Source organism: Phyllostomus discolor, chromosome 1 (assembly GCF_004126475.2).
Source record: "Phyllostomus discolor isolate MPI-MPIP mPhyDis1 chromosome 1, mPhyDis1.pri.v3, whole genome shotgun sequence".
NCBI classification, from domain to species: Eukaryota; Metazoa; Chordata; class Mammalia; order Chiroptera; family Phyllostomidae; genus Phyllostomus; species Phyllostomus discolor.
In genome coordinates this window covers 52,317,384-52,336,189 of record NC_040903.2, presented here as the reverse complement: position 1 = coordinate 52,336,189, position 18,806 = coordinate 52,317,384, and the positions used below count along the sequence as shown (strand labels likewise).

The 18,806-nt window shown below is 40.3% G+C and overlaps 1 protein-coding gene across 1 annotated transcript in view; it reads left to right on the top strand.

The window, feature by feature from the left end:
- Positions 1 to 1,049: 1,049 nt before the first annotated feature.
- RASGEF1B (RasGEF domain family member 1B) overlaps positions 1,050 to 18,806 on the top strand; it is a 521,074-nt gene continuing 503,317 nt past the window's right edge. The window contains exon 1 of the mRNA XM_036022574.1: positions 1,050 to 1,191. Coding sequence (XP_035878467.1) covers positions 1,123 to 1,191 — 69 coding nt within the window. The 5' untranslated portion in view covers positions 1,050 to 1,122. The remainder of the gene's footprint in view (positions 1,192 to 18,806) is intronic.

Genomic DNA, 18,806 nt, shown 5'->3' with positions numbered 1-18,806 from the left:
CTGCCGTAGTGCCTAATGAAAACACAGTTCTGGTTTAAAACAATCTCCAGGCTATTCTTACGCACGCTAAAGTTTGAGAGGTACAGCTATAGAGATGCAACATAAATACGTAACATAGGTCTTGTGTCCTACAAGTATCTCCCTTATTTATAAAAGACAAGCCTTGTGGGTTTGGAAAGAACAACAGGGCCATACGTGTCTGTTACCACTCTCCTGGCCAAGCCCATCCTCCCTCACCCCAAAACCTCACTCCAGCCCAGGCCACGGGGACAGCCGTGACAAAGATGATGGAGCATATCTGACCCAGCCACTGTGCCTGCAGAGTCACCTTTCCCCTTCTAGGGCTTACCTATGCCTGCCCCCTTCTGTAACGAGGGTTAACTTAAGAACGGGAAGGAATTCCTCCTCTCAGGCTTCAGGAACCTTTTCCCATTCGGAAAGGGAGGGTGGGGCTGACGCTGGACGGTGGGGGAGCCCCGCTGGTCAGCAGGCGCCTTGCAGCGGTAACTGGCCTGGGTCAGGCAGCAACCGCAGCAGCGCCCTATCTACCTCCATTAGCACGGAGGAAGGGAAACCGGGGAAGTGGGTCAGCCCTGAGGGCCCGCCAAGGCAGACCCTCCCCCACCATCGCCTCCTGCTCTTCGGGCTAGCGTCAGGCCTCGGCTCCCCCAGCCAAGCTCTGGAGTGTCCGCGCCCGGGGCTGGGCCTAATGGTGCCTGAGCCGCCGTGCCCGCCGGCTGCCCTTGCCCGCACGCTGCCGTCCGCCCCGCGGAGCCGTTGGCCCTCCCGCCACCCCCTCGGCGGGGCCCTTCCCTTACTGTGGTAATAGTGACATTCAGCGGGAAAGGCTAGCGCAGACCGCTGCGCCCGGGATCCCGCGGCTCGGCGCGGGACGCTGGGTCGGCGGGTAAGGCTGCGCGTACCTCGCACCCCGGACTGCGGTGGCGGGGCAGCAACCTCGCTAGCCCCACGGTCCCCGGTCCCTGGCCGCTGCGGGGCAGCTGCACAGAATTAGCCCGTGCTGGCCCACGAGCTGCGGGCAAGACCTCGCCGCTTGGGCTCCTGCGTGGGGAAAGGACAGATCCAGCGCTTCGGGAGGGGACGCTGCCTCACTGCTCGTATATGGCAAAGTTTCTCGCCGAGCTCCTGGGCTGCACGTTGCCGAGCAAGGGCGCCTCTCCCATGTTTGAGGTAGGTGGTAGAGGGTGTGTCCCCGCAGGGAGGGCTGTCTGCAGTGGCGTGCTGAGCTTGACCGTGGCCCTGGGGTCCCCAGGAGTTGACAAGTGTGCACTCACTTTACTGGTTTCCATCTGGATGTCTGGGGTGGGGCAGAGAGAGGATGGCGAGGAGGAGACCTGTAGCCTGAGTTCTTGCCTCCATGAATCTCAGTGAACCTTTTTTTCTTACCTAGTTGACAGGCAAACACGTTTTCTGTCAATCTGTACGAGTTTTTAGAGTTGGTCTCTACCTAAAATGCCAAGAATTCCTGAAAATGAGCAGTACCTGCATTATTCCCTCTCTGCTATCTACGATGTGTCTTCCTTTTTCCATTTAATCTGAAAACATAATTAACAGTAAAATCTTTAGGTCAGAATGTTTCTACCTTCCCACCTCCTCCTAGTGCCCTCCCCCAACCTCCAGTACACTGCAAACTCAAAAAGTTAACTCGTTTCTTCTTCTGTGAGTGAGATACATTAGGGATGAGAAGGATTAAAATAGGATTTGCCAAATCAGGTGAACAGATCTCAGTTCTGAAGGCAGGTACCTCTTAATTGCTCACACCTGCATGAGACGGCAATGGCGCTGCTGTGAGCATCTCCACCAGGAGTTATTTATGAGAAGGCTGACTTGCTCATGCTCCTGGGCAGGGGGGATGGTGGCATCAAGTTTTTAAAAATAGGAAACCTATATTGGCTACCCAGTAGAAACAGCTTTGCATTGCGTGCAGTCCCTTCCTTTCCTCTACAGTACCACAGGGTCTTTTGTCTCTATCCACTTGCCCTCCCCAACAGGCTGCCTGACAGCTAGGCCTGGACCAGAGCACCCTGGCTGTGGCCCTGGCCAGGTGAACCTGTGCTGCAGCATGTGCTCACCAGGTACTCCTCACTGAACCTCAGGGCCTGACAAGTTTCCCTGCCAGCCTCAGGGTTACTCCAGGAGCTGCCTCAGCCCTGCCTGCCTGTGGTTTCCCTACTGGCAGACTGGCTGCAGGGAGGATAACTTGGTTTATTCTCTCCTGGGTGTGGGAGCTTGTCCTTCAGCAAGGCAGCTCTTGAGGACTCAGACTCTTAGTCTCTTTCCTAACTGACTGTTCAGTCTTTTCTCACCTTTGGCAGCTGTAGGTGTTTTAATCTCTGAAGTCCTGTCGTTACATTACTTTGATTTTAGAGCTCAGATTGCTCAACCCTTAATCTCTGCTGTGTGACAAATCAGTTTTTAAGCAGGGAAATCGCCATAGTAATAAAGAGGAGCTGGGAAAACAAGAGCAGGCTGGAAGAAAACAGATTGAAATGCCTGGACACTTGGTAGCCCAGAATCTAAAAAATAATGAAGAGCCTGAAAAAAACAGTTTTCCAGGCCTGCAGCTGAAATTAGCTGTCTCCTTTGGCAGGTAACATCTCTCTCCTTTTGCTTCTGTATGACGTAGATGTTAGGCAGCTTTTGGGGGCCATTTGGGACACCCAAGGGACTTCTTTAAAACTGCTTTTCTCTGTGGCTTTCTCTTCACTTATATTTGGATTTTTGTTCTTCAATTACCAAAACCCATACCAAGCTATTTTAATTGTATGCTGTGCTTTTTGATTGTAGATCAGTGTGTTTTTTTTCTTCCAGTCAATAGATGCTCCACCATGATTTCTTAGAATAATTGGCTTTCAATCGATGATGGTTGGAGGGGGCCTTAAAATCTAGTCAGAGACATATGTAGACAATTAAGAAAATGAGTGGCTGTTTTTTTTTCTTTGAAGAGCTCCAGAAAAAGGGAATTTTCTCAGTCCTTAGTAACTCCTTAAATCTTGCTTTGTGTTATTTTCTACTCATGTACAGGCAGAAGCTGCTAAAACACCTACTCTCTCCTTTCTGCAAATGATTGATTCAATGTTGGCTGAATCGACCAAAAACACTCCACCCAGGTATCACTTTTAATAAGTGTTGCTGGAGGAGTTAAGTGACCATCCCTTTCCTACCTATGGGGGAACACCTGTGCCCAAAGAGATGCATAACTGACTCATGGATGTGTACTGAGGATAGTTTCCTCTCAGGCAGTAACCCCTTCAACACGCTGTGGCTAAGTTTTCTACATCTGGTAAGGAGAGAAATATGTAAGAAAGATATACTTAAATCTTTTAAAATATTAATTTCTTAAAAGTGACAGTGTTGGGACATGAGAAAATTTTAGACAGCTTCTCATTTCCACCAGATGCTCTAGTTCTAACGTTGGAGGCTACCTCTAGCTTCAGGGAGGTCAAGAGAAGAGATGATTGTTTTCGTAGTGAATGGCCTTTGGTTTCATTTTGGTTATGAGGTGACCAAGAATGTATTTCTTCCTACACAGGCCAGTTAGATTTGCACAGAGGAGCTCCTGCCTGACAGAGCACTGAATCCCGACAGGACCTCTTGTGTGCTTGCAGTTGTCTGACAGGGGGGAATGGGTGACAGGCTATGGGGCACACAGGGGCAAAAAGTCACTGTGCTCAAAAAACAACTCCAGTGCGTTCCCTGCTGTGTCATCTTCAGAGGCTAAGGGCAGATAGATGGTGTGTGCTTGAAACATGGAGTAGGTCTTCGTGATCATTTTGTTAACCTTTCCTTCACTCTTTCTTAGGAAAGTATTTACAGACCAAGTCTTTGAGAAACAATTTTAAAATTTCAAGAAAAAGCAAAGGACAATAAGTTTACCACAGCCATGACAGTGCCCGGGCACTGGGCCAGACTTTTGGAATAATGTGTGTACCACACCAAGATGGAGCTTCTTCAGAAAGATTGAGCTGGCTATGGATTTTGGATGTCTAGAAAGGTGGGACATTTTAAAGCACACAGGTTGGTGGTTTCATACCAAGAACATCCTACCTATATGTCCTATTAACTTGGATGGCTGGCTGGCTAGTCCTGGCATCCATTCCTTCCCCTTTATGCTCTGGCATGTGAATCTGTCCCCCGCCATCAAGCCTCAGTGCTGCTTAGCACTGTGCCATAGTGATAGTCCGAGATGAGGTCTAGCTTCCGGATAGGAAGTGGCTGGAGAATTATGTAATCAGAGACAATTGCTTTTTTCCCTTCCAGGTCTCTCAACCTTACTCTACAAACATGCATTTGTAATCCCACCATCCTTTATCATCTAACCTGGTAGGCACCTTTCAGGGGCCACATCCCTTGAGCAGAACACATCTGGCTTTACAGAAAATGGATATTCAGTTCCATGCCACCCTTCATAGATGTGGTCTTTAGAATTATCACACCTCATGTCTGTTCTACTCATTTCCACATTCAGTTTTCTGTCTCTACTGGTCTTGCTGCCTAACTGCAACTATAGCTTTAATTTATACGTAATACAGAATAACTACTATTCACTGCCTACTCTGGGCCAGCCATTGTTCTAAGGGCACAATACAGGGTGGGGCAAAAGCATAAAGGTTTACAGTTATTTGTATGGAAAATAATACAATAATTAATACATAATAATACAAGAATAAACTGTTTTGCATACTCAACTGTAAACCTACTTTTTCCTCACCCTGTATGCATTATCTTAGCTATTACCTCAAGATACAGGTGTTAACAACCATGTTTTACAGATGAAAAGATTAGAGAGGTAGAACATTCTAAGCACACAGGTTGGTGGTTTCAGGCCAACCTTAATTTGCTTAAGGTCACTCTAGTAATGTGTGCTACAGTGAGGATCTCAAAGTTCATCTACCTCCCTCAGCTATGGTTACTTTGTATTACATTTTTGTATTGTTATATTTTTTGTTTTCTACATCAGCTTCAACCCTAGATGCACTCTTTCCCTTAGGAAGTAGGAAAGGGAAACCCATTCTTTCATATTTTCTTTCATTCTTTGACCTTCACTATGTTACCCTTGGAGTGGTGAGGTACCTTACTCCTGGAAATATTCAATCAAAGGCCGATTGAACACAGAGGAATTGCTAAAGGTTCAAGTTCAATTGATTGACCCTTTACAGAGAGCCTCCATTTGTGGAGCATTTCCTGCATGTTGTTCTGTCTTACTCCCTAATCAGATTATGAGGTAAATTGTGTGGTCATGCCTGTTTTAGAAGTGAGGAAGCCAAAGCTCAGAATCATTGCACGAATTGTCCAAGGTCACTCACCTACTAGGGGTCTGATCTGGGAAATAAATCCAGACTCTTGATTCCACAGTATTTTGCCAGACAGCTGCATTGACTTACCTGATCTTTTCCTGGCCTCTGATCTCTGTCTCATCTATTCTGTCTTTTGGACTATTGCCAAAGTCATCTTCCTTAATAGCCCAAATCAACACAGTGTCCATTTTTATACCCCAGTTTCTTTGGTGGCTCATTGCTGCACAGAGATTCAGCGGGGTTTGCAATTCCCCTCAGGAGTGTGGTTGCTACCTAATTTTTCTTGTCGAATCTTTCCTTCCTCCTACTGTATTCTTAGTATCCCAGCAACTACTCCATTTCTTGACCATGTGATCTCACCTCCAAGCTGCCCTCTGCCTGGAATATTCTTCCTCTAATATTCTCCTATTGATATTTCCCCTTTCTTCAAGGTTCAGCTGAGATCTCACCTCCAGGCCCACTCCCTTGGACAATAGCCAGCCCTCTTCCACAGTTCCACTGAATATTACTTGTGTTTATTCCCATGTGAAATTGTGGACACCTTTCTCTTACAATTCCTCTATGCTTAAGTTTTCTATCTTCAATGGGGTATAATAGCAAGGCCAAAGGCAGGGCAGTTAATGCCTAGAAAGAACTTAGAATAATTTCAATATGTGGTCATTGCTGAAGTCCTTTCCTGTGTGTCTCTGACTTTTTCAGCCTCAAGAACTAAGTATTTTTCCCTTCCACACCACCTAGAAGAGTATTTTGCACATAGTTGTGTATCATATATATGTCTGATCGTCTTGATCTTCCAACCCTGAAGGTTCATAATTTTCTTTGCCCTTTAATTATTTGTTATCTGAAATTCAAATTTAACCAATGCCTTGTGTATTTCACTTGCCAAATCTAGCAGTCCTATCTTCCTTCCTCCTCCTCCCTCAGAAATAAGCTCCTTGAGTTCAGTGCTGCTCAACTGTGGAAGTTTTGTCCCCTCCTTCCCTTTCTATAGCCCCTATTGTGACAGAAAGCCTGTCCCAGGATGCAGGAGCCAGCTGTAGGGAATTGTGGCTGGGCAACTGTCTGTCCCCACTGCAAGCTTTCCACTGCAAGTGTCCAGGCTACAACTGCAAGAGGCATATTACTGGCATCCTATTCATTCATTCTTCATGTGTTCACCAGCTCATTCAGTCATTCATTCATTTCACAAATGTTATTAAGCACTGGCTTTGTGCTGGGGACCCCACAGAAGACTTGCTAGAAGCATTCAAGTGTTTTGACTGTGACCCACAATAAGAAAGATATTTTACATTGCAGTCTTCAATTCATATAACTATTTATATTCATATAACACTGGAAACACTGGAATAAAGTTTCAAGAGGAATACTTTTCCTTATAACAGGAGATGTACTATGATTTTTGCAATTATGCTCTTTCCTTTGCATTCCACTTCTTCCATTCTATTAAGAATCAAATAGGGGAAAGGCCCACTGAATTGATTTCGTGAGTTGTGACTCATAATTTGAAGAGCAGTGCTATTTAGGAAAAGATTCTTTTTTTACAGACCAGTTCATATTACTTCATTATCTCAGTAATATACTTATATATTGTAACACCATAAATTAGGAAATTTTTGTGGTCTATCTTGGGAAGCCAATTACTATGCATAACATTATATTTTGATAGAGAATATTTTCATGGTTTCAAACAACTAACTTAACAGATAACATATGATAAATACCATGCCTTTAAATTGGGAAAAATGTTTAATATGTTACCTGAGCATATTTTATGACATAGTGTTTTATTTTGAACACTATACTCAAATTTCAATTTATTTGTCCTTTGCATCCACTAACAACCACTGTGCCCCATTGGCCACATTTTACAGATCTTACCAGTTTTATATTTTAATTGGCCCATCTCTTGTCTTGTGAAGGAAGTTATGCTTTCAAGCAGTTTTTCAGCCTCTAATTTGCCTGGTAAAGATCTTGATTTTATCCATTACAGTAACCTTCTTTGTCTGTTTAAAAGAATCATCCACTTGGTTATTCTGATTGGTTTCAAGCATCTCCAGAGTGAACCAGGTGGTCACCCTGTTTTGAAAGCAGATAACTTTCTTGTATATGGCTTTAACTTCAATGATTAGATGTTGGTAGATGATGATCATAAGAGAGAAGTTGACTGAGAATAATAGCTCCTGTTGCCACAGCTGGGCCATTTGAATTTTAAGCTAATGGATGCTGCATTTGTCTTGTAAATTCACAATTCAGTTTGTTTGAGGGCCAATTGAATTGCTTTACCACATTTGTACCATTGTATACACCCGGGCAACTCTCCTTTCCTTTGTGTTAGCTGCTTTTAAACTCTGCATGTGGTCCTAAATGCACGCATTTCATTTATAGGAATATTTGGTCCCATTATGATTACATCTGTCTAATGGTTTCTTGCTGAGAAACTGTTACATGATTTGTTCCTTTTTGTATTTTGGTAAGGAAAGGCTGGTGTTCTGTATCTGTCAAATGGCCAGTGCTGGCTGCATGTCACAGGGAGCAGGGATAGGAGCTTAATTCTTTGATTTATTTCCTTTTGCTTGGTTCTTTTCAATTCATAGGTTTTCTTGTATGTTATGAATTTTTTTACTTTGCAAATCTTTGATAAAATACAATAGGTCCACTAGTGATGTTTATATTAGGAAAGTTCTATCTACTTAGAGTTACCTAATGAAGTGGCCCATGTGTAATGACCTTTTTTTTATCTGAATTCTATAATGGGTAAGGACTTTGCTTTCTACCTTAAACTTATTCCAGGACTATTTCTCGAAATACCTGTAAGATAGTAACAGTATTCTATGTGCCTTTCAAATCTCTGCATTTTCGAACCAAAATGGAGCACTCATCACCCTCCCTGCAACCAGCTGAAACCCATTTCTCCTTTCTGACACTATCATCAGCCAAAGCACCACATGCCATCTTCTTACCTATAGTAACACTGTGGTGCCATCTTTGTTTTCTTTTCATGAACATCCTATCAGTGACTCCTGCAGATTTTTTCTTGGATTTGCACCTTTCTTTTATCCCTGCTAGTCTTCATCCAGTGATCTGACAAGCATTTATTGAGGATGTACTATGACCAAGGAGCAACAGGGTCTGTAGGGGATTTCACAAAAAGCCACTAATTAGTTTGCTTCCCCGAAGGCTCCCTCCTTCCCACTTTCCCTGAATTTGCTGCTAGAATACTACGATGCTTTTTCATTGTCACTTTCCTACAAAAGAGTCTCTAAATTCTGCCTGCGTTATTTCTAAAGTATTCTCTCAAGTGTCTCACTCTGCCTAGCTAACCTTACCTCCTGCCATTGATTTTCTTCCATTGATCCTCACATGTCAAATTCAAATTCTTGCCCCTGTGCCTTTGGTGTTTATGCTACTTGTCTATCCTGTAATATGATGAATGACCTATCCTCATTCTTGTCATTCTTCCTCAATACCTAGCCTTCAGGGCAACAGTAAAGATCCAGCCTTTTATGATCCCTTTCCCAAAGCCACAGTAAAGAGGCCAAGAGTACACAGGCTGGAGAATGAGATGCTTGGCTTTCAATACTGGCTCCCCCACTTCTTAGCTATGTGACCTTAAATAAATTACTTCTTTGTGTCTCATTTTTATTTTCCATAAAATTGGAATAACAACAGTAGCTATTTTATTGAATTGTTATGAGGATTAAATAAGGATTCAAATACAATATTTAGCATACTGTGTGGCATATTGTAGTTGGCAAATAATGTATAATAACAATGTTTATTATTGTTATTATTGTATACTTTCACCTTGATTCTAATAAGCCTGAGTTGTCTTTCTTCTTTGACTCTCTTAGAAATACCTTACATTTTTCTGAATTCTTCACATTGTTGAGCACAACATAGGTACTCAATCGATATTTATTTATTTTGAACATGCCATATGCTGTTTTAGCAAAACCTGGGAACTAATTTGTTTCTGGATATATTTGATTGTATGTCATGAAAATGTGACATCCAGTGTCCTTTAGTGACTTGCCCCTTATCTATGGGGTGTATGTTGATGCTAACTTAGGCTGCAATAATACAAATGATGATAATGTACTTTTACATATAATTCTGGCAGAAGCAGTACTTGAAAAATGTGCCAGCTTTAATAAAATTCAACCATAGGTTGTAATATAATTGAACACAGAGTATTTCTTTATTTTTCAAATGGTTTGTAAATACATGTCCTCAAAATAAGTCAAGTGAAGCAAATTCATGCCATCAGTGAAGATTTTATTCATCAGGCCTTTATGTCCTATGCTGTTGGTAGAGAATTCTTGCTGGAAGTCAGGTTAGATTATTCCAAAATTAATTTATTCCGAAGAATATTTACCCAGTAGCCTTCCTTATTGAATTTCCAGTGGGAAAGAGTGGGTAATGATGCCCTGCTTCCACGGAAACTCTGCTGGATGGCTTGAAAGCATGGGAATTTACTTTCATGGAGATTATTTGAACTTGGCTGGAAGTCCAGTGAGGGTGCCTACGGAGAGGCACATGGACTGAAAACTAAAGAGGAGCAGCATTCTGAATTGCAAAGAACCTGCACCAGGAAGGAGTCTTGAGATCTGGATTCTGAGGCTGGCTCATCTCCTCACTGGCTGAATGCTATTGGGGGCATCTTCTTACCTCTAGGAGTGTCAGTTTTCATAGCTCTGAAATGGAAGTATCACTAATTGATCTGTTTTACTCACAGAAATGATGTGAGGCTCTGGTGTGGTAATAAGCATGAATGTCCTTTATAAAATGTCAAGCACTAGACAAATGTGAGTTGCCATCATTGATACTGTAATGAAGAGAACTGAAAAATAAGGTGTATCTTGGCATCCTGGTCATGCAGGAGCCTGCTGGCAAAGGGACTGTTAAGGGCTAGTATGAATGGTAAAGAATAAAATGTTTCTATTTGAAAAGTTGAGAAAGAAATATGAAGTAGTCATATTTTACAACTAGAGCTCTAGCCCCTATAAATAACGTCTGGAATCTATTTGTATTCAGAGATTTAGTTAAGGAATAAGTCACTTAAAAATTAAACTTGAACTAGGTTTATGACTGAAATTCCACTAACATTAGGAGGATGGGGGTGGGGTTAGGGAGTGGGGGTGGGAGGGTGGGGTAGGGGTGTGGTAAGGGGTAGGAGTGGGGATGAGCATGCAGATATTCACACAGTGGTTGTTGTGTGAACTCCCTCACCTTTTCCTCTATCCCCTGAGTCTAGCTACCCTGTGCCAGAAGAAAAAGAGCTTGACATATGATGGATGATACAAGCAACTCTGCTGTGGGTCCATTTCAGAGAGCAGAACTCAAAGGAGGCAGCCTTTTCAGTGCACAGGGGAGAACTGGTGTCCTGGGCAGAGCAGAAATGGGTAGTTTGCTGCCGAAGCTGTATAGATAGGCACACAGGTGACCTGGAGCCAGCATGGTCCAATGGCTGGTTCAAGAGCTCACATGATGTAGTTTTCCCCAGAGCACATCAACTGGCACCAAGGGAAGAGATTTTTGGAAGAGAATCTGTTATCTTAGAATGTGGGTGGAGTTCTGTGGCTAGCAAAATTTGGGTGTAAATGATGATTTCATTTATAATGACATTTAGGTACATAAAATTTGTTCATATAATCTTGCCAGTTTTCTTTCCTATTTCATTCTTGAATCAGTGCAAAATCTACCCCACCTCAAGCCTTTTTATCCCTCAACAAGCTTATTCTTGATGTTCTTTTTTTTAAAATTTTTTCTTTTTTTTTAAGATTTTATTTATTTATTTTTAGAGAGGGAAGGGAGGAAGAGAGAGAGAGAGAGAGAGACAGAGAGAGAGAGAGAGAGAGAGAGAAACATCAATGTGCGGTTGCTGGGGGTTATGGCCTGCAACCCAGGCATGTACCCTAGCTGGGAATTGAACCTGCGACACTTTGGTTTGCAGCCCAAGCTCAATCCACTGAGCTACGCCAGCCAGGGCTTTGATGTTCATTTTAACCAAATTTTATATACATTAAAATATGTCATGTGTCTGTTAAGAGGAAGTGAGGTGGTATGGGAGAGGTCAGAGTCATATATGGGCAGAAAAGCACACAGCGATTTGCCTCTGAAATGGCTACAATGATCAGACTGCATCATGATCAGTGGTTAAAGTGAACCCAGAAATCTCACTGATTTTATTTGTCAATTTTGTTCCAAAACCTTAAATATATTTATATATGTGAAGCCAAGCATATGAGACACTTCTCAGGGGTTAACAAATCAAACTTTCTTCCTTTTGAGTTTTTTTTTGTGTCCTTGCTCTCCTCTAGCCTATGGAGGCCCTCTCTAAGTCTGTGACATAGCTGTGTCTGATTCTCATTTTTTCCATCTCAACTCTGAAAATAGAAGCTGATTTCATTTTTTTTTCTCATGTATAAAGAAATAGTGCATCTGATTTCACAGGCCAGAAATAAATGATTGGAAAGCATCCAGCCAGGCTCTGGGGAAGCCCCTAAAATTATCCTCTGCCTTATGGACTGTCCAGATTGTATGTGTGGCTGGGGAAGATGGGGGAAGGAGAGCAGGATTTGGGGAATAAAATTTTCTCGGGTCCAGATGCTGTGAATGAGTCAGATGGCTGGGTGAGTACCCTGATGCCGACTGTGATTTTTAGGAATCCACTCACTCAGTGCCAGCTTTGAATGTCCAAGCAGCTGGGCAGACCCCCTGAGGTTCCTCGTTAATGCAGCTCTCTCTCTGTGCACATTGTGTGAACTTTCCTTATGTGTGAATACTGCCTAGATCACGGGATTTCTCTTGGCTTACCTCATATTGCATCTTTGATTTGGAGTTGCTGTGGGTTAGAATGACTAAGACATATGCCTTCACTTAGCAGAGTTGATGGATAATAAACCATAATAACCATTCTTTATAATTTACCAAAACATCCTAAGTACATAATTTTATTAGGTATGAAAGACAGTAGGAGGTTATTTTATTCTATTTACAGATAAAATACTAAGGAATGAGAATTAAAAATTATTATTGGAAAACAACTTCAGTCTAAAATTGTCCAACAGCCTTAGAGATAATAAAAATAATTTGACACCTTTTTCTATATATGTCTCCCTCCTTAATAGAATTAAGAAGACAGCACTATAAAAACACCATCAATTGAAATCATCAGTATGAAATTCTTTGAAAATCATAAAGTAATAAAAAAATGAGATATCTTATCTCAAGTACAGTTTGGCACAACAATGCAGGTTATGCCTAAATACCACAAAATAGTGTTATAATTTAAATTAAGCAGTCCATCCTTTGTAAAGGTCCTTCCCATTTCAAGGGCATTTCCTAAACCCTTCTTTGCCCCACAAAATTAGCATAAATCCCACCTGACATCTTCAACCACCTCCATCTCATCCTTGGGGTTCCTTATATCACTGAATGAAGAATTTCCAAGCTGTGAACCACAGAGAACAGATTGATTTTTCTCCATACACAAAAAATTCCTAAGGTATACAGCACATTGGGGTGATTGTCCAGGATTTTATGTTACAGGGTCTCCTGTCCTGCTGGCTGAGAGTATTATCAGTAGAAGAGAATAGTTGACAAATTTCATGGCACAGTGCTGTATAGCTTTTGAAGCACTTTAACTGATCTTCTTAAACAGCTTTTGAAACATTATCATCCACATGTGACAGGTGTAGAAGCTTAGGTTCTAAATCTGAAGTTCAGAGAGAGAAAGTGAATGTCCCAAGATAACCACAGCCACAAAGTAATGGAGCTAGGACTTCAGCTCTAGGTCTTCTCCTTCCGAGTTCCTCCACTCTCTCCAGGGCAAACCAGGTGTTCACTGTGATACCCTCGCCAGCATAAGGAAACTATTGATTCTCCTATACATTAGTCATCTCCATAATGACTCCACCATCACCAAGGCAAAGGCATGACACTTCCTACTCCCTGTATCTTTGATAATATTAAAAGCTGGTCTTCCATGATGATCTTCTAGAGTTTAAGTTAAATCTCTATTCTGTCACTTGGCACTTATTATTTGTGTGACCATAGGCAAGTTACTTAACTTCTCTAAGCTTCAGTGTCTTCATCTGTAAAATGAGGACACTGGTTATTATGAAAATGAAGTGAGAAAATACATGTGTACCTGACCAGGCACATCATTAACATTAGATATTACCTTTCTTCTTATTAGTTTTTGTTTTCCACTTTGCAGTAGGGCTGGATTTTCACTTTAGCCTGGTTCTTCCTGTATTAATTTTTTGGAGTGAGGTGGATATTAAGTGGACATGTGGTGGGAGTAGGCATTTTGCCTAAGAGAAGTCACCTACTATATACTGTGTCACTGGCCCACACTGAAATGAAATGAGATGCAATAGCATTAGTGGTGATAAAAGATTGCTTTGATTATTTTTTATGGGTAAATAAATCAGTTTTTACTTTTCTTTCTGAAGTCTCTTGCCACTATATACTGTGCTATGCTGACTACCCATTGAATAAGCATTTATTTAATCCCATTTATGGGTCCTATTCTTGTGCTTGCTGTGGTAGAATTACAACAGCAGACTATTCTGAGCTGAGGTCTGATAGGAAACCACTATGTCTGTTCTAGGGAAAAGATTTTACAGGTTAACTCTTTCTCGAGAATGCCTCCAAGTGCTGTGACAACCATTTAAAATATTTTCCAAAAGGAGTTGATTTCAGAAGAAATTCTGTTCTGCCAGATTGATGTGATAAATAGGCAGAATAAGCTATCATTTGTGTTTTACCACTTTCCTTCAAGACACAAGCAATGATTGAAAATGGTGAAATGGTGGGATTATGTCTGAGGTCATAATGGATGTAAAACCTTTGGAAAACTATGCCTCTTTATTGGATTTTCTGATTTTGTTTTGTAGTGCCTCAGGCAAGTTACTTTCCTCACATGTAAAATGCTCCAAATAAAAATATCTCACTAGGTTGTCATGCAGATTGAATAAAATATGATGTGAAAGCACTTAGCATAGTGCCTGTCACATGGTAGCAAGCATCCAATTAGCAGTGTTTTTCCTCCTACATTGATGAGTATGCTCCTTGGCTTTTCTAGACCACAGATTTAAGTTAAGTTCTCTTTTGAAGACCCTCCTCCTGTTATCCACTTTTATTCTGCTATTCCCTTGAGCATTTTAGGGTTTCTCCAGCTCAGCATGGCTCCCCATGCCTAGCCTGTCAAAGAGTTAATAATGCCTTTCTGGTTTGCTGGAGCTACTTAATCAGGCAAATCATTGTGGCTCTTTTTGTGTAACTCATTGATGTCCAAAGCAACTAATTAGAGAGAGAGAGTATAGAAAATCAATCCTTACTAACATTGACATTTCTTCCAATTTAAGCAATTGGTTTGCTTACATTCTTTGTGAAAACCTGTTGTGATCTAAAATTATCCCAGATGACTACATTAGAAGGTTCTAATAGGTATTTGGTGTTAGAATAAAGATTACTTGAACATTAAATATACAGTCAGAATTTGGAAGTGATCCAGCATATTACCTGAGCATACTAGCTAAGTAGTTTGTACTCATGACAGCATTAAAGAAGCTTCAGGCAAAGTGTAACTGTTTAAGAATCTTGCATACTTAGAGGGGAAGATGATTATGATAGATATATCCCTTTGTCTCTCCAGTTCTTGACCTTTTTCTGCTCTGTACTCCAAGAAGCCAACCCTTATGAAACACATCCACAAGTGTCTCTTGGCCTCAGCTTCTAATTGTGTTTGGCCAGTGGGGAGCATTGGTCAGAGACTGAAGGGAGTGGAGATTGTGAGGGCAAGACTTTTATCAGTCCACCTCCTTGTTTTCAAGGCCACCTTGAGCTGGCTGTGTCCCTCTGGTTAAGATCACAGCTCCCACAAAGTCCTCTCCACATAGCCTGTCTCTCTCCAGCTTCCTGTGACTCTCTCTTTGTTAATTTAGTGGTGGTAATTGGACATGTTACTGACTCCAAGATACAGTAGATGCCTTGTGGTTTTTTCTTATACCCTTCTTGTATCTTTGTAAATAGTCAGATTTTATTGAACTTTCCTTATATTGCCCAATTTGAATATGTCATGTTTCCTACTGGAAGCCTAAATGATAGAGGAACAATAGCAACTTCTTCTTGAAAGATCAAAGTAACCACCTGAACTACTGGTTTGTAAAAGCTTCTGCCATGTCATAAAAATGATGTGGTGCCTTGTTACATATTCAGGTAAAGGTGCACTAGTTCACAAGAATGATATATAAGGATATGGCTGGTGTTGGTTGTGATTTGTAGTTAAATAGAATGCCATTTGGGTTGAATGAGGATAACATTAGAACTTCTGTAAATGCCAGTGTTTTAGAAGAGTGGGGTCTGTAGAGATGGAATGCCTTGCATCCCAACGTCTTGATTTGCAGGTGAGGAATCTGAATAGCTAAGAAGTTAGACTAATGGCCCAGTCAGCCCATTAGTATGTGGCAAAGCTGGGTCTTGAACCACAACACTGACTCTCAGGCTAGTGGTGTTTTGAGTGCTCTGAATTGTGGAAAACAGTTAAATTTAATTTCCATAAAGCAAAATACATGGATTTGACTTTAAATGGTCAGCTACGATGACATAGATATGTGCTTGAGTGGTGTTGTGGGTTTTGATTTGTTTTTAAACAGAAAGTTAAGTGCAAGTGAGGAGTTTCAGTTTCTAATAATTCATCTGTCCCATAAGCTTGGCCAAATATAAAAATGTTATGAAGATGATAACAGTGTTTTAGAATTTGGTTGTTTATCAGGGAATTGTTTTTGCTTTTAGTTGTAGAAAATATGATTTATATTTGTGCTGAGTTATGCATTATAAAATTGCTCAGAGAACAGACCTGACCTCTGAATGTATTTCATTATTAAAAGAGTTTTCAGGGAACTAGTCTCTCCTTATGGTTTCATACCAAATACTTGTTTTTTTTGTGCATAGGTGGTGTGTTCCCTGATAATTGCAATAGTTGTTACATGAAAGGTGTCAATGTTTCTGTTCATAAGATAATGCCAACCTAATACAAGGGTTATGGGATATGGGATAAAGACTAGATCCAAATTGGAAAATAAACAGGATAAAATTTTCTGTTTATGTCAAGTGTTAGAAAGTCCTACAAGATAACCCTTTCAATTAAAGTGTAAGTCCCTCAAGTCAAGGCTGAAAACTTACATTTATTTTGTAGGTTCTTCTACCTCTTTACATGGTGGTCAGGGGAAATGATAATTACTTAGTAAATATTTGACAGATAAATGATGAAAATTGCAATAGGTTCTCTTGTAGTATTTCAGAAATAAGAAAGGGAATTTAGTCTAGTTTGTCTTATCTAGTTCATGGTTTCTAAGCTCACACTTTAGGAATATTACTTTGCTGTATACACATTGTATGTGCGTGTGGCAATTACTTTTTCTATTTAAGTTTACATATAGAAAATTGGGCTGTGAATTCAATACTATCTTTTTAATAAATTAAAAATGAAGCTGTTTAGGTAAATACAAGCTCTTTATTTGCTTCAGTTTTTGTGCTTTGGTACTGATCCATAAAAACAGTGACTTATACCTGCTAGATGTGTTAGTTCTCCTTGCACTTTTGAAGTACACTAAGATGCTCTTTCCTCTCATTATGCTTTCTTGGATAGTGCTGCACATTACTGTATTACATGCATATTTTAGAATTTTGAACTACTAATTTTTTCTATGCATATATGTAAATATATGCCATTCGCTTCAAAATGTCATGATGGATCCTTATTTGTTAAATATCAATATTGGCTTGATTATCTTTTGAATGATGGAGTTTTAAGAAAAACAGATCTGTTAAAAAGCTAATGGTCAACTGTATACTTATCCAGATGTAAAAATTGTATTTTGATAATGACATTTTCTTCAAATAGAAAATTACAACATGGTCCTCTAGGGTGAGTACTCAATGCTTCTTATTATTCATCCTATCAAATGAGTCCTCTTCCTCATCGGACTTCAAGGTGCAGGAATGCAAATCTGACTGGTTGCAGGTCTCAGATTGGGCTATATCTGTGAGTGGGTGGAGTCTCTTTTATGCATACATATGTCTCTTTTTTACTTTCCCTTCTAAAATTGTAAGACCAGAGGAACTTCTCAGTTATGAAATGTACAGCTAATCTCTTTTTATTCCTTTTTCTCTCTTTCCCTTCTATATTGTAAGGGTGGATAGAAAGAGATGTTAGCATCATCCAATATGATTTTTTCCTTCTCTGGGGAAGACAATGAACCCTAAAATATTTTAGGATGATACTGATAGTAAATTCTAGGATATATTATCATAGCAACTCCCAAACTCTTTATATGAGGCCAATATTACCCTAATTTCAAAACCAGGTAAAGACACAACAAAGAAAGAAAATCACAGGCCAATATCTCTGATGAACATAGATGCTAAAATCCTCAACAAAATATTGGCAAACCAGATCCAGAAATACATTAAACAGATTATACACCATGATCAAGTGAAATTTATCCCAGGATGCAAGGATGGTATAACATTCACAAATCAATAAACATTGTACATCACATAAACAAAATGAAAGACAAAAATCACATGATTATATCAATAGATGCTGAAAAAGTACTTGACAAAAATATGCCACACATTTATGATAAAAACACTCAGCAAGATGGGAATAGAGGGAGCATACCTCAAATAATGAAGGCCATATGCAAGAAACCTACTGTCAACCTCATACCCAGTAGACAAAAACTAAGTGTTTCCCTTAAGATCAGGAACAAGACGAGGGTGCCTGCTTTCACCACTCTTATTAACATAGTACTGGAAGTTCTAGGCACAGTCATTAGACAAGAAAAAGAAATAAAAGTCATCCAAATTGGAAAGGAGGAAGTAAAGCTGTCATTATTTGCAGACAAGACAGTGTACATAGAAAACCCTATAGTCTCCAACAAAAATCTACCTGACCTAATATGTGAATTCAGCCAAGTAGCAGGATACAAAGTCAATGTTCACAAATCAATGGCATTCCTGTACAACAACAACGAGTATCAGAAAGAAAAACTAAGAAAAAAAATTGTAACAACAAGAAAAATAAAGCACCTAAGAATAAATTTAACCAAGGATATAAAAGACATGTACTCGGGAAACTACAGAACCATTGTAGAAAGAAACTGAGGGAGATACAAATAAATGGAAGCATACACTTTTTTCATGGATTGGAAGAATTAGCATCATTAAAACGTCCATATTACCCAAAGCAATCTATAGATTCAACAAAATCCCTATTAAAACACCAATGTCATATTTTACAGCTCTAGACCAAATATTCTAAAAATATTTTTTTGTGTCTGACATTTTTATTTGATGCAGTTGAAAATGTTCATTATTTTCAAATTACTGGTATTCAACTGACGAGTCACAGAGCATAAATTTAATGTACTTTTATCTCACTTGTTGGGTAATATTTTGTGTGTTCATTTGCAT